We start from the raw sequence: 18,957 nt of genomic DNA, 5'->3' as shown, positions 1-18,957 counted from the left end.
CCCTGTCTTTCCTTTGTCATGGTTAGAATACTCACCATGGTCAATTAGGCCACTTTCCCTCCCCTGGAGAGCCCAGACAGCATAACTGGCACTCTTGGCTGGCATCTAGCCTGCAGTTCCCAATCATGTTTCTCTTTTTTTAATGTTTGTTTTAGATAGAAAGCAAGGAGGGGGGTAGTGAGAGAGAGAGAGAGAGAGCCAGAGCCTTCAGTGTGGAGCCTGACACAAGGCTCACACCCACGAATCTTAAGATGACCTGAGCCGAAGTCAGGAGTTAGATGCCCAATCTACTGTGCCACCCAGGTGCCCCTCATTTTTAATATTGTTCCTTAGCCGTGTGACGATAACTGTGTTTCAAAGGCTAATGAGAATTTTAGGTAACAGAAGGCTTTAAAGAGTAGCACCATGCTCTTCCTTTGGACTGTTTGAGCTGCAGGGACAGCTGCTCTTTGGCCTTCAGCTGACCTCAGAAACTAGAAACATTTATTTCAGGCGTTGTCCCTTTGGCCACTGTGGGCAGAAGTGGAAAACACCTGCCAGGTGTTGCCGTAAGATTGACTCGGCCAACAGAAAACTTTTCTACAAGCTTTGTGGCTTAACCGAAGCCCCCTCCCAACCCTGGCTTTCCTTGGCGTTCAAACCACAGCACGGGTTGAGCGCCCCCTGTGTGTGCGGCTCGGTAACGGGCAAATAAGGGTATCGCAATGCTGCTTCCAGGGCTTCTACGCATTCTTGGCTTCCAACGATCCTCCTGCTAGTATCTCTTGTTCCTATTTTACAAATGAGACTGAGTAAAAGAAATTGGGCAGTGGGACAGGACACACCCCTGTGGGAACTGGCCCTGTGATCTTGAGCAAGTCACTAGCCCAGCGGGCGCTGATCCCAAGTTTTCTCTCCCTTGGAACACCGGCCCGGCTCACGGTCACGAGAGCTCAGCCGCTGTACCGGAAGCTAGTCTCAGAACGTGAAGGCGTGATTTACTACGGCCTGGTCCCGACGGGGAGGGACGGAGGGAGGGAGAGGTCCGGAGCCAGCGGCCCGCCTCCACCGCTCGGACACAGAAGTGGCAAGGAGCGGCGGCGGGGCCGGCTCCAGGCAGGACTGAACTACAGCGCCCGGGAAAAGTCGTTTCCCTCCTCGCCAAGACTTCCGCTTCCGCCATTCGCCGCTTGTGGCCCGCCCTACCCGTCGCCGGAAGCAGCCGTTGCCCCGAGCAACTGCAACGTCCGGCTTTCCAAGTTGGCGGCGGGAAAGGCCATGAGTAAAGGCCGGGCCGAGTCTGCGGCTGGGGGTAAACGCGACCGCGGGCGCGCCAGACACCCGGGCGGGGGGCGGGCGAGGGGTCGGTTGAGTGACCCCCTCCCGTGCCCCGTCTCCTCGTAGCCCCCGGGATTATCCTGAGGTACCTGCAGGAGCAGAACCGGCCCTACAGCGCCCAGGACGTGTTCGGGAACCTGCAGCGGGAACACGGACTGGGCAAGGCGGTGAGGACCTTCTCCTAGGATCTCCCTCCCGCCGCCCGCTCCCCGCCCCGGGGCCCCTCGAATCAGCCTGAGCTGCTGCTTTCTCGAGGCTGTCATTCTAGCCTTGGGCTTCCTAAGGCAGTTCGGCGCTAAATCCCCGCTGCCTGGGCCCGAAGTCATCCCTCTTATCGTTCGGCCCCTCCCCTCTGCCAGGCGGTGGTGAAGGCGCTGGAGCAGCTGGCTCAACAAGGCAAAATCAAAGAGAAGATGTACGGCAAGCAGAAGATCTATTTTGCCGACCAGGTGAGGGAAACCTGTGCAGATTATCACCCGTGCGAGACCCCATTAGGAGAATCAGTCTCTAGAATGAACTCTGACTTGCGCCGCGTGAACCTCACCTGGCCTGCGCCGTTAAAAGGGCCGCAGGCACCCTTTAAATGAAAGTGGGCGCTCCCCTTGCTGATCCACACTCTATGAGTCTTCCAGATCTGAGATATGATAAATGCCAGAAGATTCTGAATTGTTGCCACCAAGAAACTTTTCCGCTTGGAGGTTTCTTTTTCCCAGTCATCTAGATTAGAGCCATCTGCTAAGTGATTTGCCTTCTGTCCGCACCCCTCACTCCCAACACAGATAACACTAATTTTGTATCTTTAGGCCCCACCACCACCTGGATGCCTCCCAGACCTTTCAGAATCAATATTGCTGAAGTAGGATGCCCCACCTCCCCTAAATGGGCTCCTTTACAGGCTTCTCCCTCAGAGCCACTCCTCACCCACCCCAGAGACTGGGGAGTCACTCTTAACCTCTCTTACCTCACAGCCTAGGCAGCCAGCAAATCCAGTTAGTTTTCCCCCTTCCTGAACCCACCGTCCCTTTTCCGTCTGCTGCTGCTGCTCGAGTTCAGGTGCTGCTCATCCACAGGACAGCCTCCTCACAAATTAAACACGGCAGCCAGAATGGTCTGTGTGGGTGCAAATCTAGTGCCATTTCCCTCCTTGAAACTCGAGCGCTCCCTACAACAGGGAAAAGGTAGGCAGAGACTCAGCCCCAGGCTGCCACTAGCCTCACCTGCCCCTTCACCAGTACGAGACCCTTCAGATGTGTTTTCCTCCTGTGTCCTTCCTCTGGAGAAGGACAGAGAAAACTCTGCCTGGAGTTTTAAAATCCCTCCTTCCACCCCTGCCTCTTTGCTCAGCGAACTCTTACTCTGAGGATCTCCCTCAGGCATCACCTTCTCCAGAAACCTTCCTCGAATTCTCTCCTCGCCTCTTCTTCAGGCACTCCCCTCCCCGAGGGGTGCTATATTGTGGTTGTCTTTTTACCATCTCCTCTCCCTTCCAGGGCAGAGCCCACTTCTCTTCCTCCTCCGCTCAGCACAACCCCCACCCCGGTATCTAATGCCCAGTGGACACCGAATACTAGTTTAACTGAATCACACCACCATCAAGGCTAATTTTCCTAAAATAGGTTTCATTACATTACTACTCTAATGAAGAGTCCCTAAGGGAGAAGTTGGCAGAATTTCTTCTGTAAAGACAGTTTTGTGCTTTGCCAGCCACACGGCCTCTTGTCACAGCTGCACAACTATCAGTCACTCAGGGCCGTCATTGTAGAGCAATATGTAAATGACTACATGTAAACGAGTGGGTGTGGCTGTTTCCAGAAACTCCGGCTGTGAGCCCCATGTGTGGCAGGATTTGGCGGGCAGGCTGTAGTTTGCTACCTTCTGCTGTAAAGGTTTACCTTGCTTTAATGAAGAGTCCAAACTGCCCAGGCTGGCATTCCTGTTCTTTCTAACCTGCTCCCTGGCATCACTGACAAGACCCCCCACCCCCGAGCCCCAGCACAGCCCTTTGTGGTAGCTGGTCCCTCATGGGAGGGGCTCCTCAGATGTTTGAGTCCCTTCGATACCACCTACCACACCTCCTGACCTGCCCAGGTTCTTCCTGTTGTGGAAATGTGTAATTGAGGTATCACTACCTTGGGGAGAGCGTTCCTTTACTTTTAGCCCAGTGAGTGGTTTTACCATTAAACGACGATTTCTGTCCTGTTCAGTATCCTGAAGCCCCTTGAGGACAGGCTCAGGTTTTAACTTTTCTTTCATACCTTTTTGTTTGTTGGGACCAGTACCAAATGGAATGGCTTCTCACAGGGACCCGCCTGCTGTTCTTTCAGGCACCCCGGAGGGCTGGGGGAGCCCCAGGTTCTTGAGCAGATGTGATGCAGCCTGCCGAGAAGTGGCTTCCCCTCCTGGGCCTCACATCAACCCACTTCTATTTCTCTTCTCACCTCTGGCAGGACCAGTTCGACACGGTGAGTGACGCTGACCTCCAAGGCCTGGACGCCAAAATCGTGACTCTCACTGCCAAGGTGCAGAGCCTGCAGCAGGGCTGCCGCTACATGGAGGCCGGTAGGATGGGCAGCCGCCGGAAGGGGCCCCTGGCGTCAGGGTCAGTCCAGAGGTCAGGAATCCCTAAGTGAATGGTTTGCTGCCTGCAGTATTGTCCTGCTGCCGTGGAGAGCTGGGCTGCGCTCCCACAGGCATTATATTGCAGGAAACAGAAACAGCTAACGGCTTTTGAATATAAATGGGCAAGACACGCATTTGCTTTCCCTAACGTTCCCTAACATTACCCCGTACTGTGCCCATGCTCCCTCTGGGCCATGCTCCTTTAACTGGCTACAGGGAACAATCTGTTCAACCTCACACTTTACCACTACTTGTAGATGGAAGAGGAAAGAAACGTAGAATAAACTAGTAATTCTGTAAGCCTTAGTCTCAGCTGAGCAATTTCCAGAATATGGAACTCATTCTGGGCCCTGGGTGTAGAACCTAGAGCAGGGTAGGGGCCCAGTCTCCTACCCCAGGGAGCACTCACTGGGAAAGAAAAAACCCATCGTCAGGGGTAACTGACCTCAGGGAGATGTGGTTTCAGAGCTGAAGGAGTTAACTAGTGCCCTGACCACACCGGAGATGCAGAAAGAGATCCAGGAGTTGAAGAAGGAATGTGCTGGCTACAGAGAGAGACTGAAGAACATCAAAGCAGCCACCAACCATGTGACTCCAGAAGAGAAAGAGCAAGTGAGTCAGGAGGGAGGGTGGTAGTGGGGGGGGCTGCCTGTACAGATCTGGAGTGAGGTCGAGGGCTGGCCCCCGGCAGCCGCTGAGAGGCTAGAGGAAGCTGTTTCCCTGTGCAGGTGTACAGAGAAAGGCAAAAGTACTGCAAGGAATGGAGGAAGCGGAAGAGGATGGTAAGTGTGTGAGCCCCGCGGCGGGCCCTGGAACATGGCAGCCACTGGAGAAACTGCTGCCCGAGGTTGTGGGTCTACGGGGCAGTGCCAGCTGTCTGAAAAGGGGTGGTTTTGTTATTTCTCAGGCAACAGAGCTGTCTGATGCAATCCTTGAAGGATACCCCAAGAGCAAGAAGCAGTTCTTTGTAAGTGAGTGGTTCTCTCTCCCCTCCTTGCTCCCCTGAGGGTCTTCGTCCAGGGAGGTCTCATTCACTGGTCTCCCTGCCCCAGGAGGAAGTTGGGATAGAGACAGATGAAGATTACAACGTGAAGCTCCCAGACCCTTGAGGGATCCTCTGGCAGGACAGGGGAATGGAAGCGACATCCTGAACTGGCAGCCTCCTTCAGGTTGGCTTCTTTTTTTGTTCCTGTTTTCTGCCTTTGAGGAGAGCAGCCGGGAGAGGGGCATGAACCAGAGTACAGGGCGCAGGGAGTGAGCCCAGCGTGGATGGTCGTCATGCTTGTCTCATCGTCTAGATTCCAACTGCTTGAACTTAACGCTTATAACAACGCTGAAGGAAGGCATTTGGCAATGTTTATTGTAATTTGATATAAAAATACTTAATTTTCTCTGGATAACCAAACCTCCCAGATGTCAACCCTGAGGCAGGCTACTGGGTGGAGACAAGCTACTGTACACAGCATTCAAGGAGTCCCAAGGCCTTACCCAGGACTTTTCTGGGCTCTGTGTCCTGGGAGAAACACAGGCGGCACTAGCACTAAGATGGTGGAGACCCCCAGGATGGCTGGGAGTGGTTTTGAGGCCCAGTTCACTTTCAAAAATTGTAACTTTAGCAAAGTTGCACTGTTGGTGTTTAGAAAATTAAAACAAAAAACAAAACGTTTAATATGTAGTGCTATGTCACATTTAACTTCTCTGTGCTGTGCTCCTGCTTGTGGGGACAGAGGGGGCGGGAGTATGTGGCGGAGGATGGAGAGGCGATGGAGTAGCAAGTCAGGGCAGGAACCCAGCAGCCCTACCCTGAGCTGGTCAGAAGAGGCCTGGTCTCACCTTGGGCCCACCAGGCAGCCCTAGCTGAGGCAGGAGGCGGCCTTCTGCCCCTCGTGCCTGGGGGAGCACTTCCTCATGCTCCTCCCTTCCCATCCAGCCACTACCAAAATGGTCCAACTTGGGCCCAGTGTTGCCCAAGAGACCAGACCAAATGCAGATAGTAGCTTCCCAGTATGTGTAGATCAGGAGCAAAAATCTGAGGATCAGAAGGGGAAAGGCCAGAACAGGGCCCCCTCCCGAAGACTTCTATGGAAAAGGGGAAAGACAGCAGGCTTGAGTTCTGTGGTCAATATAATAAATTAAAGCTTTCACAAAACCAATCCCCCAGCCCCACTGGGGGTGCCGGGGAACCAAACCCCGAGGACCAGCTGACCGGCGTGCAGTGTTGCAGTCCAGCCTTGGCAGCCCAGTGGCTCCGTGGCCAAGCAGGAGACTCTGGCCTCTTGCTGGCTCTTCTGCAGGTTCCAAGAGCCGGTCAGTACAGCTGGTTCTTCAACTGGTGCAAGACGCCAATCACGATCTCCCGTAGGGTCTGGCGAGGGCAGCGCAGGAAGACACGAGTGACGCTCAGGTGGGGACAGAGAGCCGGCACAGACAGAAAGCCCCTGGGAAGCACTTGTCTACAGTTTACTCTGAAATGTCCCCGAGACAAGGCAGAGAAAGGGAATGGAGACACGGAGAACTATGTGGTCAAGCAAATACAAGAAAAATGGGAACGGCAGCAATTTAGGTGGTGGGCACAGGAGTGTCCAGTGTGAAATCCACTAGCTCAGAAAATGTCAGGAAACAAAAAAGCGAGTTGCAAGTCAAGCCTCAGAAACTCCATGCAGTATCACTAACATACTGCTCCATTACAGATAATAACAAACCCCAGGGAAAACCACTTTAGTGGACCTGGGGTGGGAGCCAGGAAGCTTTCCAGAAATTCCAAGTGATTCTGTGATGAGCGTTTACATACTAGGCAGCCATAATGGGGGCTAAGAAAGGCCAGAGCGAGGCTCTGCCTGAGTAAGTGCCCAAATCATTCTTGCCAAATGAAACCTTAACAGGAAACTCTGGGCTAGGAAGCAAGGGAGACGGCCTCTAGAAATCTAAAGGTTGCCGAACAATTTATGACTTGGGCCACTTTGCCCAAAAGACCTGCACCCCTTGACCACCACTGCCCCATACCTGAGGTTTACAGTGCTCCTCAATCCAGCTGAAGACACAGGCTGACAGCTCCTGGAAACTGGCCACGGAGATGGAGGCATTGAAGGACTGGAACAGAGAGTCCATGATGCCTTGAAACACATTGAACTTGACTTGGTCAGAGACCTGATCTTCTCCTTCATGGGGGTTGTCCTGGTGTGCCTTCACAATCTGCTCATAGTTCCTGAAAGCGAGCAGGACAGGGCTACAGTGTGGTAGCAGCTCAGGTCACCCTACATACTCCCCTGGGAAGGGATTCCCGGAGAGCTTCTGGAAGGTAGTCAACATCAGCTAGCTGCTGCTTCTGGGACAGAAATAGGTGACCCCTCTCTACCCCGGCTTAATCCCATAGGCACTCTGGTATCTGCTATGTATCAGGGACTGTTGGGGTGCAGAGTCCCCCCCAACAACGGCCACCTACCAGAGAGGACTGTTCTGTATTATCTGATGTGGCCTTTGAACAAGAGAAAGGTATGAACTGAAGTCGGCCTCAGAGTCCCCTCAGAAGCCCCGGCCCCCCAAGCTCGGCGTCCCCCTTACACTTTCATGATCTTTAGGGCCGTGACGTCCTTGCGTAGCATGGACACTTCCTCCTCCTGCTTTTTCTTCTCCTTGTGCAAAAATTGGATGTAGTCAATAGCTGCAGTGGGTGTGAGCACAGAGGAAGTCTCAGAGGGACAGGCTGACTTTGTTTCCCCTTCCTCCCTTTCCCCAGCTCTCCGGCTGCAGTCACCCCACCAGGGCCAGGCCAAAAGTGGGTGTAAGGCTCTGGCCTCACAGCCACACTGGCCCCCACCACTCCCAGTGCTCGCCCTGGCCGTACTCTTCTGTAGGACGATGGCTTTGCTGAGCTTTTGGGAGCCAATGGAGAAGTCCTGCTGCTGGCAGGTGGGGACGATGGTCTGGAGGTCATCATAGCCTCTCTGTGGAAACAGGGAAAGCCCAGGTTCCTTAACTCCCAGGGATTCAAGCACACTGGCACAAAACTTTCTGTGAACCCAAGTTCCACGCTCACAAACTCAAAGGGGTGGGGGGGTTGGAAGGAAGGAGGTGTTCATGTCCAGGGCCTAGATCAGCTGCCACCAAGGATGCTTGGGACTGATGAGGGCAGGGTGGATCTGATACACAGGGCCCTCCTGCACGGGCTGAGGCCTCCCCGGTCACCTTGATGGCGTCTCTCCTCTTCTGCTCAGCCTGAGTATGTGCTCGCCGCCTCCGGTCTTTGTAGGATTCCTTGTAGGACTCCTGGTGGTAATCACTGTCCTCGTCATCTACACTCAAAGTCAGGGGCAGGAAGAGGTCATTTTGAAGCCCAGTGGGCCCAGCTAACCCACCTTGCCCCAGTGGGGAAGAAAAAAACTGGTGCCCAGAGACAGCAAACGGATAGAAAAACCTAATATCCTAGATGAGGTGAAAGATGGGGAAACCCTGTGTCTAATGCTAGGCCTCCAGCACCCCCATGCTGATGACTAGAGCTTCCTGTCTAGGAAATCTACTAAAACGATGGTGCATCTGAGCCCCCCCCAGGTGGGGGCATGTTGCTGCCTACCTGTATTAGGGACGGAAGAGGCACTGGTGGAACCGATGCTATTAGCTCTGGACACTACACTCCCCTTTCGGGTACTTTCTACAAAAAGCCCTGGAAAAGAGAGGTCCTGATCACTAAGGGGTAGGGCAGGGGGACGCTGTTAGACCTTCGGACACCTGTGTACAATGACTTCCTGACCCTTAAATGCTGACCTCTCCCTTTCAACCCAAAAGCCACTCATACTGGGTCATCCACCTCCTGCTGTGCCACACCACAGTGCTCCTGTCCCTGGTGTCTCCACTGTTCCACAGGCCTGCGATGACACCACCGGTTCACAAAGGGGCATCTGGGCACGATGAGGGTGAGACAACGGCTAGCTCCCAGTATTTTCATCATATCCTTGCTTCAGAGCAGCAGGAACTACACCCTTAGGCTTCCTGCCCGGGTCCTGCAGCTCCTCCCTCACTGTCTCAGGGCAGGAACTCCACTCAGGGACAGTGGACTGTGCTCAGGTGTGGCTGGCAAGACCACGGGAATCTACAGGACTGTGGCGGGAGTGTCATCAGGGGGCTGGAGACGGTGGGGGAGACACTCACCGGGATCCAGGCTGTTGTCACTGTAGGCATACTCCACCTGTGACACCAAGCAAAGGAGCCCATCACACCTCCGCTGGGGGCAGGGCATGCGCGCGCGCGCACACACCGCTATCCACCTCCACCCCCAGGGCGCGCAGGCACCTGCAGGATGCGCACACGTGTGTTCACTTACATACGCGCTCGCGCCCGCCCAGCCACCCACCCACCCCTGGGGTGCACAGGCATTTGCAGGTTTGCCTCGAAAGCAGAGAGCAGATAGGCCGTGGGAGCGCCCACTACCCGCCCCCCCCACCCCCGCAGGATCCCGTCTTGCCTCACCCCCCTCTCCACCACCCCACCCCCCAAGCCCGGTCCCCTCACACTCGTGCACACATGCCTCACTTGTCTCCCCACCTTGGCACGCGCAGGGTGAGGGCTGTCTTCTCTGCAGCCCAGGGGCCCGGAGGGCGGGGGGACCTTTGGGGTCTGCAGGGAATCCCCTCGTCTTCCGGACCCCCCACGTGCACGAGCCCGACCCGCCCTCCCCTCGCCGGCGTGCGCGCCCGCGGGGCTTGCCTTGACCCAGGGGTCGTCCGGAGAGGCGCCCGGCTCCGTCATCTCCGACCTACCGAACCGGAAACCAGCCAGCGGGCGGGCCCCCTGCGGCGAGGAAGAGGCGAGGCGCTTCCACGTGACCCAAACCCACCAACCCACGAATGAGAGGCGGAGGGTGGGGCACGGCCCGCGCATGCGCAGCCCGGAAAACTCAAACCCTAGGGGCAGCAGCCGCGGAGGCTGGCGTGGGATGACACAGAAGTCGTCTTTTCCCTCGCCCACGCTACAAGAAGCACATTCTCTAACAAGAAGCACATTCTCTAAAATGGAGTCCCCTCAAAAGGCTCGTGCGAATAGGATCTCCGCTAATTGTGTGCACGCGCCGTGTTGGGCCCGCGGCTCCCGGGGACGCATGTCCAACCCCGGCCCTGCCGGCACTGCAGTCCTGGCCGCCTCGGCGGACCCCGCACGGCTGCCCCGCCTGGCTCGCGGGAGGCCGGTCCTCCGACACGCAGCCCGCCGTCTGGCAGGAGGCTGGTGGAAAAAACGCTTTCAAAGAGCCCGTTGGCCAAGTGAAGCCTCTTCGCAGATACAGAAACCGAGGAACCTAGAAAGTCTGTAGCTTCTCCCACCACAGACAGCTAGTTAGCGACACGGCCAAGGCCGGCCTCGGTCTGGCTAACTTCCAAAGCTATGCTCTGAACCACTCCGGGCTTCCAGCTCAAGGCTTCCAAAGACACGTAGAGGCACTGGGGCAGGAAGCAGACATCATACAGGCAGCACCTCGCAACATTCACCTTTAATTCTGTTACAAACTCCAGCGTTTGCCCTGGCCACTGTCGGCCGAAGGTTTCACAGAGACTGTCGGGGAGAGTAGGCACAAAATGCCCGAAGGGCCTGCTGCCCTCTGAGGCACCTCCTCGGCTCCCGCCAAACATCAGCAAGCTGGGTAGACTTCGTGTGTCCACCAGGCCCAGCCCTGCCCTCCCCAGTCTTGGGTTGAGAGTCTCCAGGCCCCAGCGAGGGTGGGCACCGACGTCCCCATTCGTCCTCACCGCTGAATCTCTGGGCAGCTCCAGGGGCTACTTTGGCCCCACAGGGAAACTCATAGTCAGCCACGGCCCTTACAGCGTCTGGGAGATGCGCTTCTGCAAGAGAGCCCAGGCTTTCTCCACCTTTGGGCAGGCGGGAGTGTCGGGAGGAAGAGAAGTCAGGGTCAGACAGGCACCCACTGGAGACCCTCCCCTACAACCCAGCCCTTTCCTGGGCACCAACCTGGCGCTGGGTGACCTGCGATTCCCATAGGGTGCTCAGCACCACGTGGCTCTGGTCCACAAGCTGTTGCCCGCTCATCTGGCTCTGCAGCCGGCTCTGAGCTGCAGCTTCGCTCAGCCCGTCCCTCTCCACAATGCGGCGTACAGCCTGGGCACGGAGAAGGCATCGGTCAGCCCACAGGCTCCAAGCAGGCTGCCCTGCGCAGTGGGGAGGGGGTGGGGGATGGGGTCCAGTACCTCAGTCTCAGGGATGACGACAGTCCACACCTCATGCACCATGTTCTGCCAGCCGGCTTCAAGCAGCATGGCGGCATCGATCACGCACACACGCTTTCCTGTGGGGAGACCCTGGTCACTGCTAGCAGCAAGCTGCCACTTGCTACCAGAGAGCCGGGGGAAGCCTAGTCCCAAGGAAAGTGGAGGGTCTGGCTTGGGGGGTAGGAAGCTCCCAGGAGGAGAATCTGCTTAACGTCCCCCTCAGCTGCTCCCATCATCCCTCCAACACACCCTCAGCCACAGCCTGATTCATCTCCTCTCGAGCCAGTTCTGCGATAATTGGCCACATAATGTCCGTGAGTATCTTCAGCTGCTTCTGAGGAGGGAAACAGGAGGTGGGCAATTTACCTGCCACTGGAGACAGAGCCAGCTCGAGGGAGGAGGTGGGGGGGAATGGATGGGTGGAAACTGGCCCTCTGAACCAGACCAGAGAGGTCCACTCGGTCCCAACCTCTGGGTCTAGTAGCAGCTGAGGTGCTCTTGGAGAGAGGTATGCTTACCTTGTTCCCAAACACTCGGCTGCCTAGAACCTTCCTGTTGATAATGCCATCTTTATGGAGAATATCTGGACGACAGAGACACAGAGCTCGGCAAGGAGGCCAGGCCATCCCCTCACTTCAGGCCACTTCCAGCCCTCCCCAGGCATTACCTGTTCCAAAGGCTTCCACAACAGGCTGATAGGCTGGACCCCCTGGGGCATAGGCCCGATGGCCCAGTTGGTCACTGTCGATGACAAACGCCCCCAGGCCCTTAAGCCGCTGAGCTACTGAGCTCTTCCCAGAGCCACTGATGCCCGTCAGCCCAATCACGTAGAGCTGTGTGGGGAGCTCGGGCCTCTTCTGGAGGTAGATGAGAGGGAACCCCAGTTACTAGGGTCTTCAGACTCCTGCTGGAGACTGAATTCTTCAGTCTTTACTCTCTGGCATCTCCAGCCCACCCAAGCAGAGGAGAGGAAGGGCGTACATATGGAGGCCGAAGCAGCTTTCCCAGCATTCGTTGGCGGAAGGTGGAGGAACTGACTTTGTCCTCTTCGTTGTCTGTATGGTTTTGGTCCTTTAGCAGCTGGATCTGGTACAAGGCAAGCTCCTCCAGATCCTGAGGTTAAAGAGGAGGGGTGAGGAGAAGGGAGGAGGGGCAGGAAGATGATAACATCCGAGCTGCCCCCTTATCCTCCCCAGAGTAGAGCCTGACTCCAAGGAACTGGGAATCAGTTCCTTCTCGCCTCTTCCTCACCACCCCAAGCCCTCTCTTCCCACCTCTAGGGTCACAGTACTTCCAACAGCCCCCCACGTGGCCTCCCCCGTCCCCATCCACTCCCTCTGCCAGTCTCCCTCAGGGGTTACATTCTCAAGCCGGAAGCGGTTGACGGCCATCCCCCCACGATAGGTCTCCTCGCTGACCACCAGGAACTCCAAGGAGGGGTCAGAGCCAGCGGGCCCATAGGGGTCCAGCAGGGGGACGATATCAAAAGTCAAGGAGGGCTTGATGTCCACCAGGAACTCACTCAGATGTTCCACACGTTCTGCGTAGGGCTGGAGCAGCTCAGGGAGCAACTTGCCTGGGGAAGGAGCCCAAAAGAATAAGGAGATCTTTTATTGGGAAGGAAAACTGTAGGCAAGTTTGGGGAAGACTATCCCTAAGCATCTAATCTCCGGGGGAGGGGGGGAGGGGTGGCAGGAAAGAAGGGCTAAGCTGGGAAGTGCTGCGTGTCAGGGGAGCAATGAAGAGGGAGCAGGGGCTGGCATGTGTCCAGAGGACGAGCAGTGCCAGGGAGCTTCAGAATCAGATGGAGATTTCCAAGAACCACCCCAACAATGAGTCCCCTCGTGCTGTATCTCTGGCACGCCTACCTACAACCCACGACCCACTCATTCATTTACTTCCAGGGTCTCAACCTTTAGGGTTTAGGAGCCGGAGAACGTCTCAAGAGTTGCAGATTCCTTAGTTCCACATTTGGGGGAATTCTGATTTGAGTGGTGAGTAGATCACACATGGAGAAAGCTGCACTAGTTCATTTAACGTAATTTCCTTAACACCCACCGGGTGCCAGGCGCTGTGACACATGGGAGGGGTGGGAAGTAAAGGATGCCCCCTCTTCCTTGGCACTGGGGGAAGACTGAGGAGTTTTGAGGGTCCTCCCCTGCTCTATTCCAGAGTATCTCTCACTCACTCTTCAACAGGTCTTTGTCCGCTACTCCCACCACAAGCTGCTCCTGAGCCAGGATGCACGCGACACTGAGCAACACCTTGTGGGCATTGTGCAGGCGGTCAAACGTGCCACCCACGGCCCCACGGTGGTAGCCACGCACTGGCTGCTTTGGAGACCTGGCCACGGGGGAGGCTGGCCTGATGGTGGAGGCTAAGGGGGCATCCAGGGGCTCCCCGGGGAGCTCTCCGGGCCCATAATCGGGGTATAGCAGCACCGAAGCCAGCTGGGGACAACAACTGTAGCAACTGGTGGCATAACGCTCTAGCTGTTGTTTGACCGGGTTGTACTGGCTCCCATCCAGGGTCTGGAAGTCAGTCAGCACCACTTCCGGTGGGTGGGCCAGGTTCTGGACTGAGCTGGGCAGGGGAGGGAGAAAGGCGCTCTTGACTCCTATATTGGTCAGCAGGACTCTGACGTCCAGGTGCCTGTGGACATCAGCGCCAGCGTAGAAGTGCGTGATGAAATCCAGGACCTCAAACGTGGCCTGCACGAGGCTGGACTGGGGCTGGGCCGGTCCCCCCAGGCTCAGGCCGGGCTGTAGGTGTACGTAGAGCGTGTGTTTCACCAGCCGGGCCGCCGAAGTCAGGATGGGGGCCAGGCGAGGGACCAGGGAGGCGAGCGGCGTCGTCAGCACCAAGAGGCCCGATCGGAATACGGCCATGCTGCCCAGGCCTGCGGACAGCCAGGGAGACGAGGCGTGGTGACTGAGGGGTTATGTGGCCGAGGCTGAAGGCAGTCAAGGCCCCAGGGAGAGGCCCTGGCGCAGGGACGGGGTCTCAGTGCTGATCCAGAGGAACCCCGGGGAAGGCACGAGGGATCGGGGCTATGCACGGAGCCCCAGTTTCACATCTCTTAGACGGAGCGGTGAAGCTGCTGAACGGAATCGAAATCCTGGGCAGGGAAACTGGACAAAAGCCCCTAAGTCACAGGGCCACGGATCCAGAAATCCTAGGCCCTCCTGCCAGGCTGTACCAGGATCTTAAGGGAATCGAACGAAGATACTAGAGGGAAACACTCAGGCTCGGAGCGGTCCTCTACTTACTGACCTCTGGTCTTAGGTTCCGCTAGAGCCGCCGCGGAGTCTTACCTGGCTGCGACCCGGAAACAGTAGTTCAGCAGCTGCAACTCCGAGCTACGGAACGGCAGAGGGGCCAAAGTCTTAACTAGGTTCGGGAATCTCGCGAGATTTTGTAAGGAGTAGGGCGGGTCCTGCTGAGGAGGTGGGGCCGAGTTCGGAGGCTGCGGGAGCCGGTGAACCTATTTATTTCCAGATCTCAACCATTCCCAGACCAGTTGGTGGAGGGCGAGGCGGAGCTGGAAGGTCATTTCACGGATGCCCTTTGGACCCTGACAGAAGAGAATGACTTCAGCTGAGTTACCCAGGAGATAGCGGCAGAGGCAGAACACACACATGACTTTCCTCTTAATAAGTTATAGGACACAGCACCTGGGTGGCTCAGCCGGTTGAGCGTGGGGCTCCTGATTTCGGCTCAGGTCGTGATCTCACGGTTTGTTACTTCAAGCCCCGAATCAGGCTCTGCGCTGACAAGGTGGAGCCTACTTGGGAGGCAGGCTCTCCCCCGCCTCTCTGTCCTTTCCCCACTCGCATTTGCTCTCTCTCTCTCAAAATAAATAAACACTAAAAAAATAATAAATTACAGGGACGAAGGTGGGGGCCACAGGGTAGCACTTAAATCAGGACTCAAGAGTCCCTGGAACCCTCCTGGTGCCCTCCCACTCCAAGGATCCTCTTGTTGGAGGCCACAGGACAACTCTGTCCAAGCCCCATTTCACAGTTGGGGATGTTGAGGCCCTCTATGTTCCAAGGACATGTAAGGCAGTAATGACAGAGGCCTGGTCTTACAGCTTGCCACCCCACTCGGAACCAGCTTGAGGAGAGACGAGGAAAGTTCTGCATGGCAGCTTAGTAGAGTTGACACAGGATGGTCTCCAGACAGGAGAAAAAGGAGAGGAAGGAGGGAGATCTAGTGTCTAAGGGTTTACTGTGAGGCTAATAGAGCTGGAAAGGCTGCTGGTCTCCCTGCGGAGAGAAAGCCAGGTTGCCATCAGGAAATATTTCAAGTAAATCATTCACAGAGATCTCAGAAGGGAGGGAAACCAATCTCCTAAGATTCCAATATTGTGCTGTGGCTTATTTCCCCAAACTAAGCAAATACTCATTTTCATAATTATATGGAGTTTTTAAAATTAAGTTTGTTTATTTTTTAAAGAGAGAGCACCTGCGGGGAAGAGGCAGCGAGAGAGAGAGACAGAGAGAGACGGAGACAGAGATAATTCCAGGTAGGCTCCGAGCTGTCAGCTCAAAGTCCCACACGTGGGCTCGAACCCACGACCCATGAGATCATGACCTGAGCCGAAATCAAGATTCCCACAACCAACTGAGCCGCCCGGGTGCTCCCTTTTTTGTATTCTTAAGGAGGTGTCTCAAGGGGGCACCTGGCTGGCTCGATTGGTGGAACATGCGACTCTTGATCTGAGGGTTGTAAGTTAGAACCCCACATTGGGTGTAGTGATTACTTAAAAATGCAATCTTAAAAAATAAATAAATTAAGTAAATAAAGAGATGTCCCAAAGGTGTATAAGCCTCTGGCCCCTCAGAGCCTGGATGTGCCCCTGGAGTCAAGGATTGGAAGAGTTATAGAGCCACAAAGGCACTAAAGCCAGCTTCAGGGAGGAGACACTCTGGGTTGGATTTTAAAGAGAGGATCCCGTATGAAGAAGCAAACTGCAGACTCTCAGGAAACGCCCTGAAACATCTGGGCACAGACTCACACGGAGTCACTGTTGGAGAAGATGTGAGTGCTAGTTGACTCTCAAGCTGGCCTTGGGCAATTGGAGGCTCCTCCCACACTCCTGTCCTTATATACACTGTTCCCACAGCGGTAGCCTTGAGAGAGCAATGGGTTGAGACCATCTGGATGGTATATGTGATGGAACTAACTTAAGGCCTCAGTATGCACTACTGAGATTCTGGTGGCCAAGTGCAGAGATCGACTTGTCTTTTTTTTTTTTTTTTTTAATGCTTTATTTATTTCTGAGAGAGAGAAAAACAGTGTGAGCAGGGGAGAGTCAGAGAGAGAGGGAGATACAGAATCCGAAACAGGCTCCAGGCTCTGTCCTGGCAGATAGCACAGAGCCCGATGCAGGGTTCGAACCCACGAACCATGAGATCATGACCTAAGCCCAAGTCGGAGACTCAACCGACTGAGCCACCCAGGTGCCCCGAGATCTACTTGTAGCCGCCCAGGATGAGTCTCATACGTCAGTTCCCTTGCTAATTAACCCCCCCCCCCCCCCCCCCCCCCCCCCCCCCCCCCCCCCTCTGGAGTGGTCTGCCTCTTTCTTTGGTCTCTTCTTGGTCTCTGTGTACGTGAGCCAGTTTCAGATTTCACCTAGGGAACTTCTAGGTTGTGAGCCAACAGTCATTTTTATTCAGTAAATGTGGATTCAGTGCCTCCCACGATCAGGAACAGTTCTAGGTATAAGGAATTAACCAGTGAACAAAACAAACCAACAAGCTGCCCTGGAGCTTAGATTCCTCTGGGTCTTGGGATAGGGTGATGACAGTTATAGAGAAATGTGTAATGATAAGGTCAGCAAGTCAATAAATAAATCTATAATACATCTAGTGATGATAAGTGCTATGAAGGAAAATGAAACAGGGTAAGGGAACTATAATTGGGAAGGGAATGCTATTTTAGATAAGGTCGTCCAGGGGAAGACCTGAAAGAAGAGAAAAATCAGAGATTAGGGACGCTGTACCGGACACAAGGAATAGCCAATTCAAAGGGCCTAGGGCGGAAAGCCAGTAGGACTGAATCAGATGGTTGTAAGTGATGAAAGATAAGGTCAGAAAGGAGGTGGAGCCAGATCAAAGCATATGTTGGAGGTCGGTCTTAGAGAACAGTCTTTGATTTTACTTCAAAAGCCACAGGAGGTGTTTTAAGCACTGACATGAAGTAACTTTCATTTTTAAAAGTTCATTCTGGCTGCGCTGTGGAAATTTTACTTGGTGGTCATGGGTGGCATCAAGGCACCAGTTAGGAAACCACTGTGGAAATCCATGTGTCCTGATGCTAGACCAGAGTGCAAAGACCAGAGTGATTTCCAAATATGCTCTGAAGACTGAAGGTATTTGCTGATGCGTTGGCTGAGGGATGGGCAAGGAGGAAGAATGGAATTATCAGGTACTGAAGTGGGGAAGACTGGGGCAGGGGGAGGTCTGGAAATCAGAACTTGGGTTTGGACACATTAAGTTTATTAGGCATCAGGTGGAGCTGTTGAGTAGGAAGTTGGAGACATATGTCTGGAGTTTTGGGAAACAGTGCAGTTGGAGACATTGGAGATTTTGATGAGGGTCATGGGAGCATAATCGGTCCTTGAAGTCACAGGATTGCAGTAGACTATTAAGAGTATGAATGTGGGGCGCCTGGGTGGCTCAGTTGGTTAGGTGTCCAGCTTTGGCTCAGGTCATGATCTCGTGGTCTGTGAGTTCGAGCCCCGCACTGGTCTCTGTGCTGACAGCTCGGAACCTGGTGCCTGTTTTGGATTCTGTCTCCCTTTCTCCCTCTCTGCCCATCCCCTGCTTATGCTCTCTCTTTCTCTCTCTCTCAAAAATAAAAAGAGTATGAATGTAATTGAGACACATGGCTGGTTCAGTTGGTGGAGTGTGTGATTCTTGATCTTGAGGGTTCGAGCCCCACGTTGGGTACAGAGATTACTTAAAAATAAAATCTTAGTGGCACCTGGGTGGCTCAGTTGGTTACGTGTATGTCTCTTGATTTCAGCTGAGGTAGTAATCTCACAGTTCCTGAGATCAAGCCCCAATCTCCAAGTTGGGCTCTGTGCTGACAGCAAGAAGCCTGCTTGAGATTTTCTCTCTGCCCCTCCCTTGCTCACATGCTCTCTCTCTCTCTCAGAATAAGCATTTAAAAAACTTAGATTTCGTTTAAAAAATAAAATCTTAAAAAAAAAAGATGATGAATGTAAATTCATGGAAGGGTCACACTTTGCCTTTCTCATCATTGCATCCTCACCCTGGGTTGTGACCTTGTGATTGGGGTGTGACCTTGTGAGCGTATGCGTGTGCGCGCGCACACATTCACACACACACAGACACACACACACACTCTCTCTCTCTCACTGGGGTGCAAAGGAATAGACTGGGGGACAAGAGCTGGGCTCTGAGAGCAGGTCTCAGAGATTCATACCATCTTGGCCCTCTCCCCTTGCTGTAGCCTTTCTGGATCCTGAAGGGACAGCAGAAGCATCTGGGCCAGCAGGGCAGGGAAACAGGCAGGGATGAGCTGGCTGAGGCCCCCATCCCAGAAGCAGCCAGCAGCCCAACGCCCAGAGCGGATGGCTACGTGGAGGTAGTGGCAGGTGCAGATGCCGCTGTATCTCCTCTCTCTCCACCCAGGTTCCAAACAAACCCCCAGCAGTTTCCCCTTTCTGACTTTCCAAGCGCTCTGCAGCCATGCCCCTCCCCCTCCCCATCTCTTAGGCACCCCCGCCCCTGTCCTCTGCCCGCAACCTCCTCATCTAGTAGTCTCCCTGTTCACC

At 54.8% G+C, this 18,957-nt stretch overlaps 3 protein-coding genes across 7 annotated transcripts; 1 reads left to right on the top strand and 2 right to left on the bottom strand.

Annotated features, from left to right (window-relative positions):
• The first annotated feature begins 286 nt into the window (after positions 1–286).
• On the top strand, positions 287–5,605 carry LOC120248448 (PSMC3 interacting protein). 2 transcript variants are annotated; one of them, XM_039256809.1, is made up of 8 exons: positions 287–1,291; positions 1,384–1,484; positions 1,677–1,766; positions 3,765–3,876; positions 4,403–4,548; positions 4,665–4,718; positions 4,844–4,903; positions 5,152–5,605. In XM_039256809.1, exons 1-8 carry the CDS (start codon positions 1,258–1,260, stop codon positions 5,305–5,307), a joined length of 753 nt encoding a protein of 250 aa, XP_039112740.1. In that variant the 5' UTR covers positions 287–1,257; the 3' UTR covers positions 5,308–5,605. The 2 variants fall into 2 exon arrangements, with proteins under 2 accessions (XP_039112740.1, XP_039112741.1); XM_039256810.1 differs by having other exon boundaries at positions 290–1,291; positions 4,989–5,242.
• Positions 5,271–9,885, bottom strand: MLX (MAX dimerization protein MLX). Of its 3 annotated transcripts, none has more exons than XM_039256805.1 (8): positions 9,475–9,885; positions 9,082–9,118; positions 8,507–8,596; positions 8,122–8,228; positions 7,781–7,880; positions 7,498–7,597; positions 6,940–7,141; positions 5,271–6,301 (listed from the first exon to the last, which is right to left on the bottom strand). In XM_039256805.1, the coding sequence occupies exons 1-8, from the start codon at positions 9,808–9,810 to the stop codon at positions 6,245–6,247; spliced, it is 1,029 nt and encodes a 342-aa protein (XP_039112736.1). In that variant the 5' UTR covers positions 9,811–9,885; the 3' UTR covers positions 5,271–6,244. The 3 variants fall into 3 exon arrangements, with proteins under 3 accessions (XP_039112736.1, XP_039112737.1, XP_039112738.1); XM_039256806.1 differs by having other exon boundaries at positions 9,637–9,753; XM_039256807.1 differs by lacking the exon at positions 8,507–8,596 and having other exon boundaries at positions 9,637–9,755.
• A 511-nt stretch (positions 9,886–10,396) lies between these two features.
• COASY (Coenzyme A synthase) lies at positions 10,397–14,723 on the bottom strand. Of its 2 annotated transcripts, none has more exons than XM_039256803.1 (10): positions 14,462–14,723; positions 13,336–14,046; positions 12,509–12,723; positions 12,129–12,260; positions 11,815–12,004; positions 11,666–11,730; positions 11,397–11,481; positions 11,127–11,224; positions 10,891–11,037; positions 10,397–10,790 (listed from the first exon to the last, which is right to left on the bottom strand). In XM_039256803.1, the coding sequence occupies exons 2-10, from the start codon at positions 14,033–14,035 to the stop codon at positions 10,740–10,742; spliced, it is 1,683 nt and encodes a 560-aa protein (XP_039112734.1). In that variant the 5' UTR covers positions 14,036–14,046; positions 14,462–14,723; the 3' UTR covers positions 10,397–10,739. The 2 variants fall into 2 exon arrangements, with proteins under 2 accessions (XP_039112734.1, XP_039112735.1); XM_039256804.1 differs by lacking the exon at positions 14,462–14,723 and adding an exon at positions 14,421–14,456.
• Between the last annotated feature and the right edge of the window lie 4,234 nt (positions 14,724–18,957).

Source organism: Hyaena hyaena, unplaced genomic scaffold (genome assembly GCF_003009895.1).
Source record: "Hyaena hyaena isolate Hyena2069 unplaced genomic scaffold, ASM300989v1 scaffold_589, whole genome shotgun sequence".
Classification (NCBI taxonomy): Eukaryota; Metazoa; Chordata; class Mammalia; order Carnivora; family Hyaenidae; genus Hyaena; species Hyaena hyaena.
Note: the sequence above shows the minus strand (reverse complement) of the source record. Positions and strands in the feature narration are given on the sequence as shown.